Here is a 16,703-nt window from a genome sequence, read left to right as displayed (position 1 = left end):
GAGATTAACCAAAGGATTGTTTTTGTTTGTTTGTTTTGTTTTTGGTTTTCCATAAAACATACAGACCATGGACTGACTAATCTAATCTAAAATGTCGCCCAAATGAAATGGAAATGATTTGTGCTTTAAAGAAACAGCAGTTTACATACAAGCTGAATAGCAACTGAATACCATAATGAGACCGATTCAGAGCTTTCCTTCATGTTCAAATGTTAGAAAGGGGGGAAAAGGAAGATTTTATGCCATAATCACAAGTATAGTTTTTTTAGACAAAGTTTTAAAGCTACATATTTACTTAAAAGCAAAACCATCTGATACTATGCTGTTAAGCACAAGATAGAAGTCTCTCACACACACACACAGATCTTGAGATAGTGAAATCACCAGACCACCAGACTTTGAAGTTCTTGGTGCACAAACCCAAAGTGAAAGAGAAAACTTCTCACACATATCTTTTTCTGTCACTGTGCTGCGGGGTAGGTCTGCACAATGTATCGTTTCTGCATTGATATTGCAATGTGGGAATCTACAATAGTCACACTGCAGGATATGCAATGTTGGATTATAGCTAATCAAAAGCCACAGTTCATAACATTGTGGAGTCATTGTGAATTTTAAGAAGTTTTAGAGTCAAAGGTTTTCATTTGCTTGTGTTTTTAAAGCCTGTGACTAAGCTTTCAACTTTAAACCATTTGTGTATATAATAAATTACAGGGTTTGTAGCTTTAACATTTTTTGGCCTTGTATATTTTTAATACATTTAAGATATAGAGTGTTTTTATTTGCATTTGATTATTGATATTGCAAAAAAAATTATCACAATATCATGTTTCATATCATTCGATATCGATAATTATTGCATTTTTTTAACAATACATTTAATAAGGATATTGGAATTTTTTTATTTAACCACTTTATTTTAATTTACCAACATAAGGCAAATAGTTTTAATAGTCAAAAACAAAAATATTTAAACAAAATATGTGATCTCTTTATAATAAAATAAACATACAGTAAGTGTTTAACAAACCTCAAACTCTGTCAGCAAAACAAATTATGATAATCAAATCCGAGTTTTCAAGTAAAGCAAACAACCACCATTATTCAAATGCATGTTGCAACATTACAAATTGTGAAGCTGAATGACTATATTACCTCTATGCTAAAAATCTTTCAGATGTGGTGCAAGTGGCTGGGATGCATAAGAAAAGAAACCAAAAAGCCACTCTGGCAACATCCTTACATCATTTTTTTATTTAAAATCTCCTCACTGCTGCTATATGGCACTCATTCTCACGTGTGTTGTTATTCTGACCTAAGGTGGCGAGCACGTGCTTTCCTTTGGAATTTTCTATGGCATCTCTTGTAACTAGTAGACCATTTTCTCAGAGGATGACAAAGGGACAAATCATTGCTGCAGTTCCAATGCATGTTTATGGTGAAAAGTAAAAAGCGCTGCAGTGTTTGAGTGTGCTGCGTTTGTCTGAGGTAATTAGTCTGTTGTTATTGCTAAAACATGTATATTCCATACAAAGTGTAAAGCAGATTATTTAGTTCTATTTACATGAATCGCGGTGCGCCCGGGGCATTTGGAAAAGTTCAGATGTTTTATCAACTAGGTGTACCTGGAAAATGCATGCACGTCACATGCGCACCACTTGCAGGCCTCCTTTTTAAATGACAAACTTACACCCTAAGCTTATTGGCATTGCTTCCAAGGTGCGCACTCAGCAGCCACATTTTAATAAAAACTACAGCACTTTATACCGAAACTTCGTACCAAACTTTTTTTGGTATTCGATATTGACAATGGTGTTCAGTCAATAAATAGCGATACTGATTTTATTGTCCAGTCCTAATTCAATTCCTGCATCAGAATACAGTTTGATTTGAGAATATCATAAATCACTGTCTATTTATAAATTTATATCTTTGTTTTAGTCTATTTATCTATGCTTGTAATTAATATATAATACAGATAAAGCTATTCAAGTCATCTGGCGAAATTCTCATACCGCCCTACCTCAGGAACACAAGGAAAAAATAAGCAAAATGACAGTTATCAAAGTGACAGATGACAGATTGTTATAAGGGATCATTTCTAAGTCAAAGACATTTGCCAATGCCACTTCCATTTGGTCCAAAACCCATGGATAAGTACTGAACCACATTTCACTGCATATTTTGTCCAGTTTTCTCACAAAAGGCCCCCAGCAGGAGCCGGATATTATGGCACACTCAGGTGAACAAAGCATTCATTCTGTGTAAGCCGTGCTTTCATGACAGCCCCTCAACACTCAATTTCATCCCTTCCAATACAGTTCACATTCCAGACACACTAACTCTATTGAGACTTCCCACAATTATCTACCTCTTCACCACCAGTTACCATTGGAGTATTTACTAAAAAAATATGTTTATAAAAAAGCCTTGTCCTATTCAGTCTACCAGCTTATTGGCCAGTGACAAGAGTATATGATATTTAGTCAGGCTCAGTCTGCTTATTCACCAATATTTAGAGCTATATTTTGTGTGCACAGGAAACTTCTCACAACATCCTTCCTTACTATGACAAACAGTGAGGGGGAACAACTGTGTTTACAGAAAAAAAAAACTGATGTTCTAAATAGCCAGTAAATACACACACACACACACACACACACACACACACACACACTTTAATTTATAAATATTCACTTTTTTTAATAAAACCAGAAGCAGAATCTAAAATATTAGGCAGAATCAGAACTGGAATTTCCCAGTTGGAGTTGGAGGTCCAGATGAAGATTCCAACCCAACATGAAACATTAATAATATACATAATAAAATAATCTGGCTCATACAATGATGTGTTTTCTTCTGAATGAAGCTCACAAGTATGTCTGAAACAAGTATGTCAGATTTGTTCTGCTTTTGGTTCATCGGTAGCAAATGTATCGGCAGCAAATCTGCTGAAGACATACACCAATATTTTGTAAAGGAGGTCGAAATTGGTGCTGCATGATCAATCAAATACGATTATGCGCACATTTTGTCAGTAAAGCTGGTTCTGCAAACCAACAGTAAATCTCCAGCACATCCTGCCACAACTACCTCACAGAGCCAAAGTTTCACTGACAAACTACACAAAATTGATCGATGATTAAATTGATGATCATTTTTCTGTGATAGCTCACCCTTAGTGGTTACTGTCGCCTCACAGCAAGAAAGTTGCTGATTCGAGTCCAGGCTGGGTTAGTTGGCATTTCTGTGTGAAGTTTGCATATTCTCCCAGTGTTGGCGTGGGTTTCCTCTGGGTGCTCTGGTTTCCCTCACAGTTTAAAGACATGCACTAAAGGTGAATTGAATAAACTGAATCGGCCGTAGTGTATGAGTGTATGAGTGTGTGTGTGTGTGTGTGTGTGTGTGTGTGTGTGTGTGTGTGTGTGTGTGTGTGTGTGTGTGTGTGAATGTTTCCCAATATTGAGTTGTGGCCGGAAGGGCAACCGCTGCGCAAAACACATGCTGAAATAGTTGGCGGTTCATTCTGCTGTGGTAATTTTTGAAATAGAGACTAAGCCGCAGAAAAATTAATGGAAGAATGTTCTGCAATAATTACAGCTGTTTGCTTAGGTTCGCAGTAAGCTCTATAGTGCAGCACAACTGTGCTTCCCTGACAAGATGTGCATATCAATCACAGTTTGAGTAATCGTGATTAAGATTTCATTTCGATTTATTGTGAAACCCTAGTAATTAGTGGTGTAACGGATCACAAATCTCACGGTTCAGATCATATTATGGTTTTTAGTCACGTATTGGACCATTTTTCAAATTTTTTTAAAAAGGGGAAGAGACAAATGTAATTTGCTTTCCAGTCATTACAAGAACAGTACTGCAAGTAACTTTTGGTTTTAACAAACAGAACTTAGAACCTGTAATTTTATTAAAAAGTAAAAGAAAAAAAATTATTAGCTGAACATATAATAACAATAAATTGCAAGTTTCAAGTACTGTGAAAAATTCACTGTTACTACTACTGTTGCTGATAACGCTAAATGTATGAAGTGTATATTTAGTATAAATGTACATTTAAACGTATATTTGTGTCATTTTTATAAAAATGTCTCATTTTTAATAAATGATCCAGTTATTCACTCATAAAACTTCATGTTTCATTGCTAGATGTATCATTTTTTAATTATTCAGTGGTGTTATTTTGATGGCTGGTTGTCGCCACCTATTGGTTAAACAATGTAATTGCTGCATACAACTTTAATTTAAGCGCCGTTAAATGCACATGACAGTGATTTCAATCTTTACCATAAACATCAGTGGTTTTATCTAAACTATACACTGTTATCCCAGTACTTCTGTGTTATTTGAGTATTTGTAACTTCATAAAAAAGTCAAAAGACTAAAGACTGACTCTCTTAGGATTAATAAACATACGCAAATCCCCATCATTTATAATTTGTTGCATGGCTGTTGAGATCCCGATCTTTTAATGATTAATCGTGCAGCTCACAACGAATGCATTAATGCAGGCTAGTAGTGACAGAAAACACCTACCACAACTTCTTCCATCATCATTATATTTTACAGGAAAGCCTAAATGCTTTCATACATGTAATCTGAATGACGCAAGTGGCGATGTCTCTGCCATCGTTACAAATTTAGGATTAATCTACAAGTAAAAAAAAATATTAATCCACAGGTCATGTGTGTTCCAAACCGTGGGTTGTGATCTGTACGAATCACGGATCAACCATGATCCGTTACACCCCTACTAGTAATATTACAATTTTCATCTGAAATCAGGGGCAACACTGGAGGATTGCAAAAATTACTTTCCAAAAAAAGCTATATTTTTGGAGAGTACAACTGCTATATCACATTTGCTGAAAACACATTTATGTAGCAAGCAACTCTGTGTTAAAAAATAATCAATTGCTCTGAAAAATGTATTAATAGACTATATTTAGACTGCTAGCCATCAGCTGAAACTTATTATAGATCAATATAAGACAATATCACATATGATTCACCCCTACTCTTTTCTCACAGGCTATATTTTTGTTGGGTTATAATTTCACAGCAGTACAAACAGTTCAGAGATACAGGCTTGCATTTGGCAAAAGCTACAGCAAAAGCTAAACCCTACAAACAGAATAAACTCTGTGAAACAGGCATGACTACTGTTGTTTATTTTGCTTTAAAGTACTACTGACTTCACTGATGGCAGGTTGAGGAACTCTGCGAGTGAAATCAATTCTGCTGAGAAAAGAAAGGTTAGTGCTCAATGTCTGCAAAAGCTCCTCAACTGTGCATTAAAGTAAGAACAGACAATTGGAAAACACTAGCAGCTGATTGACACTCAGTCCTCAAGGCTGTGTTTGTCTGCACACAATGAGACTGAATCTTTAAGGTTGCACTATCTGATCCACTGTTGGCCATTTAAAAGAACAGACTGGAAAGGCGAGCAGAAAGCAGACACCTCCATCCACCTCCACAGCCACAGAAGACTCAGAGAGCTCCTGACATGCTTTTACAGAGAGTTTTCGGTAACACTACTTTTTTTTTACTGAAAGCGATGAGGTTGGTGTAGAAAGATTTAAAACCCACTAAAATATTTTGTATCACTGAAATGGTTTGTGATGATGGGCTATAAAACCAAAGGGTACAGGTGGAGTCTACTTTGTGTGGGTGCATTTAGTAACATTAGGTAAAGCATGAGTAATGGACACATTTAAGTATTTTTACTGTATTATTTAAGTATTTTTACTGTATTTTATGGCATTATACATTTATCCTTTCTGCATCATTCTATATAATAGAGTGGGAATAAATATTCAAATAATTCCTCCCACAGATAATACCTACCAGAGAACTACTAACATAATATATTAAAATAATGAGAAAACATTTGCGTTTGTTTTTTTCTTGTCTTAATGATCAAATAATCATAAAAAACTAACAGTTTATCTGGATTTTCTTTAAAGATGCTGCATCTAAGTTTTTGACTCTTCTAAAGTATAAAAATACTACAATTTGTTTGCAGATATTTTAGAAATATGCAAAGTGAACATTATTGTTTATCTGAAAAACAATGCCAATGTCAGTTACTCTGCTTTGAAAACGTGTAATAGTTTAGCCAATTATATTTCAGCACCCCGGGTTGCCTTGGTGGAAAACAGCATTTTTCATGTCAGTCATAAGGGTTCTCAAAGAATGCAACCGTGACCAAAATCGTAACCTTCAGTGGACAATAGCAGCCTCCGAAATGAGACACACAGATTCAAAGTTGCACATGAGATGGTTTTTAATTTGCAAATAATATTAATATTACAAACGTCAACATTAGCTGAGCAGATTACATTGTAACACGGTGTCCTAAAAACGTGTATCGTGACAACATTTGTAGTGATAAGCAATTTGGCTATCTGAACTAGACACAACATGACAGAAACATTTAAATATAGCCATTCAGAAGCACAGAATAGTGGACCTACTGCACTCCATAGAAACGGTAAGGTTTACAAACTAATTAACATTTATTCAAATTTAACATTAAATGTACATGTTGATTGACTGATATTTGTTTCCACTGTCACAGTTAAATGTAAAACACATGTTTTTTTATTTTTTATTTTCAGGATCTGAGGTAAACGGTCTGTGCAATTCCTAGGTGGGCGACTGGGTCTCAATCTTACATACGGCACTTTTAGGAGTTAGTCAACTCAGATTTTAGGCAACTCACTAAAATAGGATCCTATGATTTTCATAATACAGAAAGCATGGTCAAATATGCAGAAAATAAAATATGCGATTTAAAAAAAATTATCAAAAGAATGCCGTACACCTAATAAAACTGTGATAAGGACAAGAACCTGCGTGATTATATGTTCAGCATATGTGAATGCATAATGCACTTTGGTTTATTACACACATATTCAAGCATACATCACAACTCTGTCAAAGCCTCCTGGTAGTGTGTAGCATAGAGAGAAAACAAAAGCTTAGCGAGGGCGAAATGTACTGTATGTACAACATCTATGCATGGGTATTGAAAGTGATGTTTCTATTTAAAGCTGACACCCCGTGTTGCAGAATGTCATTACAGATACCCCACCAAAGGAAGAACCTTTACATCCACAAAGCCCATGAGGAAAAAACAGAGAAAAAAATATGTTATCAAAGTTGTGAGATTCCTTCTATATAGAGCCTAACAGTAAAAGCAACATAACAAGCTCGATCTAAGAACCACAGCCTAGAATGACAGCCTGCACTGATGTGAAGCCAGCTACATTAATCCAAGTCCCATTAGAGGAGCCTTACCATTACAGCAACCTTAAAAGCAAGCACCACTCCTACCAGCATCCCACATTCGGATGAGGGTGGTTTCAGTTTCAAGCTTCTGCCTCTCTATATCTGCTGAGGTAACTAAATCCGGGAGGAGTGATAAAATATTCATTAGAAAACAGAGAGGGATGTGTTCTTCTTAGATAAAGCAAACAAATGAGACACAGAGGGCGCAAAAGACAAATGAATCCATCTAATCCAATATGAGAAAGCAGAAGGAGAGTTGTCACAACACCAAACTTTCAGTATTCTGTATTGTAATATAAAAATATACTAAATATACATAAGTGATTATATATATATAAATATCATATATAAATAAATGATATTGGGAAAGTATGTTGTTGGGTGTTGTGAATGTGTTAACGACATTTCTTTCATTATAATTAACCTAAAAAATACAGTTTTATCAGCAATTTAAATAATATTTACATATTTAGGTAATGATCACACTAAAATAAACAGGTAATAGATATCTGAGCTAATTAAATTAAAAAAAAACATTTAGACTTTAAAATACCACGAATGACTAAAAACCTCAGAGTAAAAATTCTGATTCACATTAGCTTGTCTCCCAGCATTAGTATTTATTTTCAGCTCTAGGTGCACATAACAGAACTTATTGGAAAGGCAGAGGTAAAGATAGTAAAAGCCCATGCAGCACACAAACGCTTGGCACATCAAATAATTTAATTTATTTTTTATAATAATAAAAAATAACACACCTTTTATAATAATTTTTCTATTTATTTTTCAGCCCAAATATATTTTTTTATTTTTTATTTTTTCAATAACAATTGAACAAATTGCTAGGACCAACAACAAAAATCAGCCCAAGGCACTCGAAAAATGTGGAAAATTTAAAAAGCCTTCATTCACATGGCTAATTCTTAAAAAAACCTTCGCGTTTTGGCAAGGAATTGCCTTCATCAGGGTAACAGTGATCAGGTGTGTCTAGAGTCTCTTTTGAGTACTACGGTCACATGACTCATTTAAATATCTCTAAAATTCAATTCACTTTTATTTGTATAGTGCTTTTACAATGTAGATTGTGTCAAAGCAGCTTCACATAAAAGATCATAGTAACAACACTCAAATAATATAACAAGGTCATCTATCATCATTAATTCAACACAGATAGAGGGGGACATACATACATACATACATACATACATACATACATACATATATACATACATATACACATACATACATACATTTAGTCGATTTACGGGTCTAGCAGGACCACTTTTAGCTTAGCATCATTGAATCGAATTAGACCATTAGAATCTCACTAAAAATGTAATTAAACATAATTTTTCTATTTAATGTTTCACTCCTCTGTAGTTAGGAGTAAAAAATATATTAAATGTGCTATTTTCACATGCTTTCAGATCTGAAACAATAAAGATTCAGAATCACAGAATGATTCTCATCGATTTCAGAATCACAACAATTAAATCTTCCAGTTATATTTTGAGTAGCTTGTCATCAAACTATGACTCTGTGTAGCAAACGCACCTACATCTGTCAGCAGAAAATTTACAGTGGATTACAGAGCTGGCTTTACTGCCAAAATGTGCATGAATATCGCCTTTGATTAGTCACTCAGCCCAACAAATTAGTATTACTTATGACAACACTAGTCTACTACTTTTTAAGAAGCTAGGAATGGGCTAACAGTGCAGTAGAGGTTAAAGAATTGGCAATGTCAATTCAATAGGGTCTCGGTTACAAGAACTTGAAATGTCAAAACATATTGCGAATATTCATTTCATTAATTAAAAAAAAAACATCAAATGCAAAAACCTGCATTAAAACGTTTGGTATGTCATTAGATGTGAGACATGAAAATGAAGCTGACGCAATTTGTTTTAGTTAATATAAGCTGCATTTCAGACAACTTGAGATTGGGAGTTCTTTCGAAAACATAAAGAAAAGAAAACCCAAGCTGTCCTTTAAATACAGATACGGAAAAAAAGATATATTGCATAGGAATGCACCAACTGACTTGCAACAAAAAAAGAACTGTCCAAAAATTAATAAAACAAAAATGCTTGTGTCCTCTTGTGAGCAAAAGACAACAATACATTTTACTGTAATTGCCTATAGAATATGAATATAATTCCAATTTTGCTTGCATTTATGTAAGAAATTCTAATTAATTTAGGTTTTTAGCCATATTGACAGTGCTAGTTACTACAAATCACAACCCATACAAACAGGTGAGAGAGCAAACCAGTCACCTGTTCTAGTATCCATGGTAATAGTGACTGGTCACATGCTTGTATGTTGAGCCCTCACCTCTGGCTCTACCAGGTGCTGTGCTACCAAACCAGCCCCAGTCCCTTCCCACAGACTGACAAAGACAGAGGATGATGATGATGATGTTTCAATGAGCTTCTAGAGTGTGTTTGAACAAGAATAAGTGGGTTTTAATGAGGCAAGGGCAAATTTATGCTTTAATAAACCTCGTGCAGATTTACAAATGATATTTTGTCAAAACAAGAGCGCAGCTCTGTTCTCTTTGTACCGTCTTCCTGTTGAAGGTGATTATTCAGGTAGGAATCTCTGATCAGAGTCTGAGACTCAACAAAATGCAAACAAAGCAGACAAATATGGTGACTAACATGCAAAGTAGCAATGATAAAAAGCTGAAGTGGCAATGTTTTACTGGGTTTTAAATAGCAACTCATCCATCCCAGTAGAAATCTCATAAGACATGCTCCCTTATACAGTTGAGGACAGAGTTTATTTATAGGGACTTATTGTCCTTCTTCATGATTTTGTCAGTCAGCACTCAATTCTTAAAAATACTCACTTTCTGAGGGCTAAGCCTCTAAATCTTCTTAAATACTTCAAACTCAAAGTGACTAACACTAAATTAATGCACTTTGCCAATATGACAAATCTATCACTGAATTGTAAGCAATGCTGTATTTCACAATGCTTCTATCTACTGTATGTGCTGGACATCTAAAAATCAAACAAAGCTGGCACAACCTATTGTTTTGCTTCCTTACTATAAGAACATTTTGAAAATGGAAATTAATCAAAGCCCTAGTATTGTTTGGTCTGACAAAGTAACTTTCATCATGTTTAGCAGGTAGAACAGTGAAAATGAACACACAAAAATGTGTTTGAGCCAAAATGCCACCCTCTCTCGGATTTTTACAGTGAAATTATCAATTTGGCTGCAATGATAAGAAACCCCCTATGAAAGAGCATCCGCATTAAATAATGGATGATGATGATGACCGATGGTGCTCTCACAACAGCTTGCTGTTTCCATGCGAGTTCTGAAACACTAAAATGTGACATCGAACTTTTAAAATCAATATCAATCAAAATAAAATAAATAAATAAATAAAATAAAAAATAAATAAAATAAAAAAATCACAAAATAAACATGGATAGTCAATATCCTGTTGCAATCAAACACAAAATTGCCTATTAGCATTACAACCTATTAACTACTGACTATTCTGCCACCTGTCTGATATGTTAAATAGGCCCCAATGAAATATTGCAATCTGACTTTTTATACTTTTCCTGTTTATCCTTGTAAAGTTGTGACACAAGCTGCATTGTAAAAAGCATGATAAAAATAAGAGGTCTTGACTTACCGCTGCAGACCTTATTAACTTGTCTTTTTTATATTTAGATTTGTTCACAATATCAAGTTTTGACTAGAGCTGCACGATTCATTGAAAAAAAGATCACAATCTCGATACAACCCTACACACGATCTTAATTCAGCTTTTCTGCGATTCAGCCAGTTGTATTTTCAAGGTCAGGAGAGAAGCATAAAGGCAGGCGCACAAGTCTTTAAATTGTTTTAAATACGCTATTCAGCAACATGGACATCTCCAAATAGTGTTAAAAGTATCACATACTGTATTTATAAGGCATAATTCACCCAAAAGTTTTATTTCTGTTATAATGTAACGACGTATCTGTGGCCATGAAATCACACATGAACTGACGCACTGTTTGTTCATTCACCAATGATCGCTATTTTAGTGAACAGAACCTGCACATGCTGCGAGTAACAGGTAAAAAAAAAGTTGTAAATAATGTTCAGTTTGTTGCAAACTGAATTGAAAGTGATGCCAGCCACACTGTAAAACCCAACAGTCAACTTTATCAAATGAAATGAGTGTAGTTATTGACTGAAATTGACTGAAAGTTAATTCTACTCATTTGAAAAGAGTTTTGAACTCAGTGTTGTTGGTAATAAGTTAATTAAATACCTCATTACTTCAACTTAAATGGAGTAAGTTCACAGTACTCACTAGGATTAATTTTTTAATTGAAATGATTTGTTGCGATCGGTTTCCTCAAATGGTTTGAATTAGCTTAACTTTTTGGGTTTTACAGTGCATGACATTAGCCTACTCAGCAGTGAAAACTAAAACTGCGCACATTATTTAAATAATCATATCGCATTTTAGAGTTATGATTATGAAAAGTATTTCATACGTTTTTTTTTCTTTTATTACGGACACAAAGTGTTGAGCATGAAAATAAATGTTTAACAGTGTCAGTAGAACTACTCTAGCTTATATCATGTTGAATATAATGCAAAAGGGAATCTGAGAATTAAAAATGTTTCATTTTAACTGTGAAATAAAAAGGTCTAATAATGTTGTCAATGTGCAAGCATATGTCTCAAGCATAATAATTCAACTTCAGAATTATAAATCGTTGTATTCTGATGTCATCACTTCACTTACTGTGAATTAACAACCAGGAAATATTTAAAGTCTGTTTAAATCCTCCATTCCAAGTTTATACAGAATTTATCATTTTAACCAACAGTAGACCTACACATAGGCCTAATATTATTATTGTTGTTTTAACCATATGCTTGAGAAATAACAATAATAACAGCCTACTTATATTAACCTTTATTTTACATCTACAGAATCGTGAGAAAACAGTGATCTTGATTTTAAGCAAAAAAAAACTTGTGATTCTCATTTTAGCCAGAATCATGCAGCCCTAGTTTTGACTGCAGTAACAGTCTCGATATATATAATCAAGCAATTCGCAAAAGATGAAAAGGTAATTTGATGATGCCTCATGATACAGTGTTACACCTTTAAAGTGTCATTCTCAAAGATTTCAGTCACAATGCCAGTCTGTACCTTATATGAACCTAACAATTAATCTTAGAAGACCTAAACATAAATCTTTTATGAAGATACAGTATACGGTGCTTTATTTGTTCTTTTTATGTACTCTAGGGTTGGGTGATGTCGACCAATTTGGCATCGCACAATAACTAATGTGAAACATTGCAATGGACGATGGCATAGGTGTCGGTGAATGAATAATTAATACATTCATAATTACGTATTAATTATTTGTAGCGGACCGTTTCAACCACCTGACCCGCATGGTCTTTGTTTTACCCATGACCACTTCATAAATAAAGAGAAGTTACACACAAATTCCCACCTGTCAATCACTTTTTCTGCAGCACTCTGGCATGAATAGGCAGAGTGATCAGTGTCGTTATAACGGCGTCGACAAACTTGGTTGGTTAAAAAGGTGCACAACCAACAGGAACCAACCAACAGTATCTGAGGTTTTCACTAAAATTACTAAGCACAAGCATGAAAGCGAAAGATTAAAGCAGTATACCGACGCTGTGACACGTTACCTGATAGATTCAAAAGACCGAAAAGTCATTAGATAGAGACAAGATGTAACAAATATCACATTTAACAACTATAGTAAGACGCGATCCAGTGGTACATTCTTGATAAACTGTCCGACGTGCACTGCTCAAAGCATCCGCTGAGCTGGAGCTCAGACAAGCACATGACAGTGTGTGTGGTCACGTGATGTGCGTTTTCAGCAAGTGGTACTCGTATAGTGTGGACAGAGAGCTGTTCAGAAACGCTAGATGTAACGCCAGTGTGAATGTGGATTGTTTTCGTTCTAAAATGCCATTTTAAGACTAAGACATATTAGTGTAAATGGGGCCTAAGTGTGTGTTTTTCGCAAGTGAGTTGCGAAATGGGGCGGAGGATCGCGATGCCGGCTCAGCATCGTGATGTCTATCGCCTGTCGGCAATGAACAATGGCATCGTCTATCGACCCAACCCTAATGAAACCTAATTTCAATTTCACCACATGCATACAGTAATATTCTGCTTAACACATGAATTTTTTTGCAGATTTGAAACAGCATAAAGGTGTATAAATGATGACAGAATTTTTATGCCTGTGCTATAGGTTAACTGTTCCTTAAATGTGCTGTATTCAAACATAAAGAGGTACAGTTAGAGCAACAAATCTGCGCACGTAAACTGTATGTCACCTGTAATGACTTATGTGTTTCATCAGCCACAGAGTAGAGCACAGTGGTGCAGCCATGTCACTTCCTTATAGAAATCATTCATTCATTTCTCAATGTCATTTCACAACACATGCCAAGCAAAATCTCTCTAGCTACAATGTGGGTCACATACAGGCCCTCAATCATGCTTGAAACTCATGTAATTTAGAACAGGGGCTTTCAACTCACTTGTGGGTGTGGGTGGAGGGGAAAAAAAAAGTGTACAATTTCCAGAAAGAGCTAACTGGCTTCCTCGTGTCTGTGGCTGGTCAAATGAAAAGAGCTGCTATTACATCATGTTGTGCTGAAGTGATCTGTGAACCCTGACCGGCAAACAGATTTATGGAAGACATTCTTCGCATTTGCTTTTTGTAGCGCACATATTCTATGGAAAACTGCGAGACCTGACATAATTTCAAGGAGGGTGAACATCAGGTCATGCTGAAAAATCAAGCAGCTCCCTCACACTCTGTAATCCTTTATCATGGATTAATGATAACAGCTTCACATAATGACTGTCTGCAATGACAGGAACAGGGATGAAACAATCTAAAACAAGCTATGGGCATAAATAGGTTGATCGACCTTAAAAACCCCCTCCACATACATGGAAACACAATAGAAACTAATGGAGCACAATACAGTCCTAAACTAAATACTTTACAAATGAACATTTTACAAATATCTCCACACTTTTATTGGAAGTACTGGGTATTAGCTATTACTATTAACACCTGATAGGTAAATAAAGTACAAAGATGTCTCTTTAATCCAGTAAAGTCTGTATAATAGCCAGAACAAAAGTTAAGTTTAACACTTGTAACCAAGAAGCAGGGTTAGAACCACCTTTTTACCAGGGGCTATGAAACTATATACCCTAGAGCAGGGTGAAAGAGACTGTTCACCCAAAAATTAAAATTTCCTGACCATGTCTAACACTTAAGTGCTTCTAAATGTTTGTGTTTGCAATTTATTTCTACCAATGAACACAAAACAAGATATTATAAAGAATGCAGGCATTGACATCCAAAGTATGAACAAAAAACACTATAGTCAATGACTGCTGTTTTTTTACCCAACATTCTTCAGAATATCTTCCTTGGTGTTCAACAGAAGAAAGAAAGTTAAAGAGGATAAGTAAATGATTGCAGAGTTTTCATTTTATTTAGGTGAACTATCCCTTTAATACCACCATTGTGTTGTTAACCCTCCATTAGTGTAAAACACACGTGCATGTTACTATGCTACAGTCAGATGCTCAGCAACTGAAAGCCAACAGGGTGCCTCATTTTTACATCCTTTGAACAATAATGAAAGCACAGAATGTCATTCAACATTTGAAGGGAAGTTTCCCAATGACACTGAAACAACAAATAAAAACATTAACCCAGAGTTAAGAAATTTACAGTGCGAAACTGTGTACACACAGGATTAATTGTTAACCCTGGGTATATTATAAGCAGTGTGAAATGTGAAGAAAGATGTCCAGGAATCGGACTACATGTGGTATAGAATGACCCAGGGTTAAATATTTAAATGAATTCTTTTAAATAAAATATTCAAATTAGATATTTGATGAGTGAAAAACATTTTTAATGCTTAGTTATAAACAATGCTTTGTCATTTTAATTGTAGGAGGAGGCAGAACATGAGATAAATGGATCAACATTACTCAAAATTGCATTGTATCAGTACATCATCAAGCTGCTTCAGTCCTGCTCATATTTATCAAGTGTAGCAATATAAAATGTCTTACATTTAATTTAAAAAACGATTCATGTAAAAAAAACACATGTACTACAACCTGAAATCAATGAAAGACCTTTTACTTATTAAAAAATAAACTATATTAGAGGGTGAAAGGCATGCATAGCTGTGTACAACCGAAATGACCAGAATAACAACTTCCTAAAAGCTTCCTAAATATGACATTTTACTTCTTGTGTGTACTGTACATAACTTCTTTAAACTTCTCAACATTCACATATACAGTATTAACAATTCAGATGCTTCTATCCACTTTGAATTGCATGCCACTTTATAGGTTCAGTCCCTTTGCAGCAGCCTGACGTTAATGATCAAGGACATAGAGAGGGGGAAGCACCTTGAAAGCCAAGCAGCAGAATTTGAAGCATTAAACCACATAGCATACTTGCTATAGTTTATTTACAACCCTGTAAAAAATCGGCCTAAGGGTCATGAATTGAATCAAAACATTTGGTTTTGTTCAGCCACGCTGTTATTAGATATCTATTTAAAGGCTTTAATCAGCTTACCAGATTGAAAATCGTCTCCACGGTGTCCCGATTGGAGACTTCACCAGCCTCCAGAAGTCCAGCCAGCACAGCGAATTTCATGCGGATTCCTCTAATGGGGATCTGGACGGCGCTGTCACCCGCGCTCGCCATGGCGGCGTCAGGTGAGAGGGAAACAGGTGGGACACCTGTTTGACCCTACCGCCTATTTAAACCTATGGAAAATGTTTCTCGTTAAACTGACAGTGCGGAAAAACAAATCCCGGTCTCCATCAACGGCCGATCTATCCTGTAGAATCTCGCTTTCTCGCCTGGAGTTGTAGGCTGATGCCACTACACCTGACAGACAGGAATTGTTCTTGTATAGAGAGGGAGAACAGATCTAAACTTGACAAAAGCAGGACGAAACCACGCGGACACGAGTCCAGATAAGAATCCAAACGTTTTTCAATCTCCGCGGGCCCAATAAAGAAAAGCCGTTAAACGGTAATGTCATTGAAGTTTTTGCGAGTGTTTGTCAAACAGGAAATAGCGGTGCTGAAGAGATTCCGCGCAGGTAGACGACCGATAAGAACAAGACGCAGTAAACTATTAAATATAAGGCAAGGGATATCCAGCATCGGCCCTCGGGTGTCCTTCCAAAGAGAAGGCAATCCTCTTTGTCCCTGTGAGAAGTGCTGAAGTTAAGTTTGAGCGGTAACCCACTTTACAGCGCCATCTCTTCCTGAATCAGCTCCTACTCCGCTCGGTCTCCGCCATGA

The 16,703-nt window shown here is 35.6% G+C and overlaps 1 protein-coding gene across 6 annotated transcripts in view; it reads right to left on the bottom strand.

Moving 5' to 3' along the window:
* lrba (LPS responsive beige-like anchor protein) overlaps positions 1 to 16,703 on the bottom strand; it is a 399,767-nt gene extending 383,064 nt beyond the window's left edge. For all 6 annotated transcript variants that reach the window (XM_056459670.1, XM_056459679.1, XM_056459695.1 and 3 more), the window contains exon 1: positions 15,964 to 16,703. In XM_056459670.1, coding sequence (XP_056315645.1) covers positions 15,964 to 16,095 — 132 coding nt within the window. In that variant the 5' untranslated portion in view covers positions 16,096 to 16,703. The remainder of the gene's footprint in view (positions 1 to 15,963) is intronic.

Source organism: Danio aesculapii, chromosome 1 (genome assembly GCF_903798145.1).
Source record: "Danio aesculapii chromosome 1, fDanAes4.1, whole genome shotgun sequence".
Lineage (NCBI taxonomy): Eukaryota > Metazoa > Chordata > Actinopteri > Cypriniformes > Danionidae > Danio > Danio aesculapii.
The sequence above is the reverse complement of the archived record's forward strand: the minus strand, read 5'-3'. Positions and strand labels throughout refer to the sequence as shown.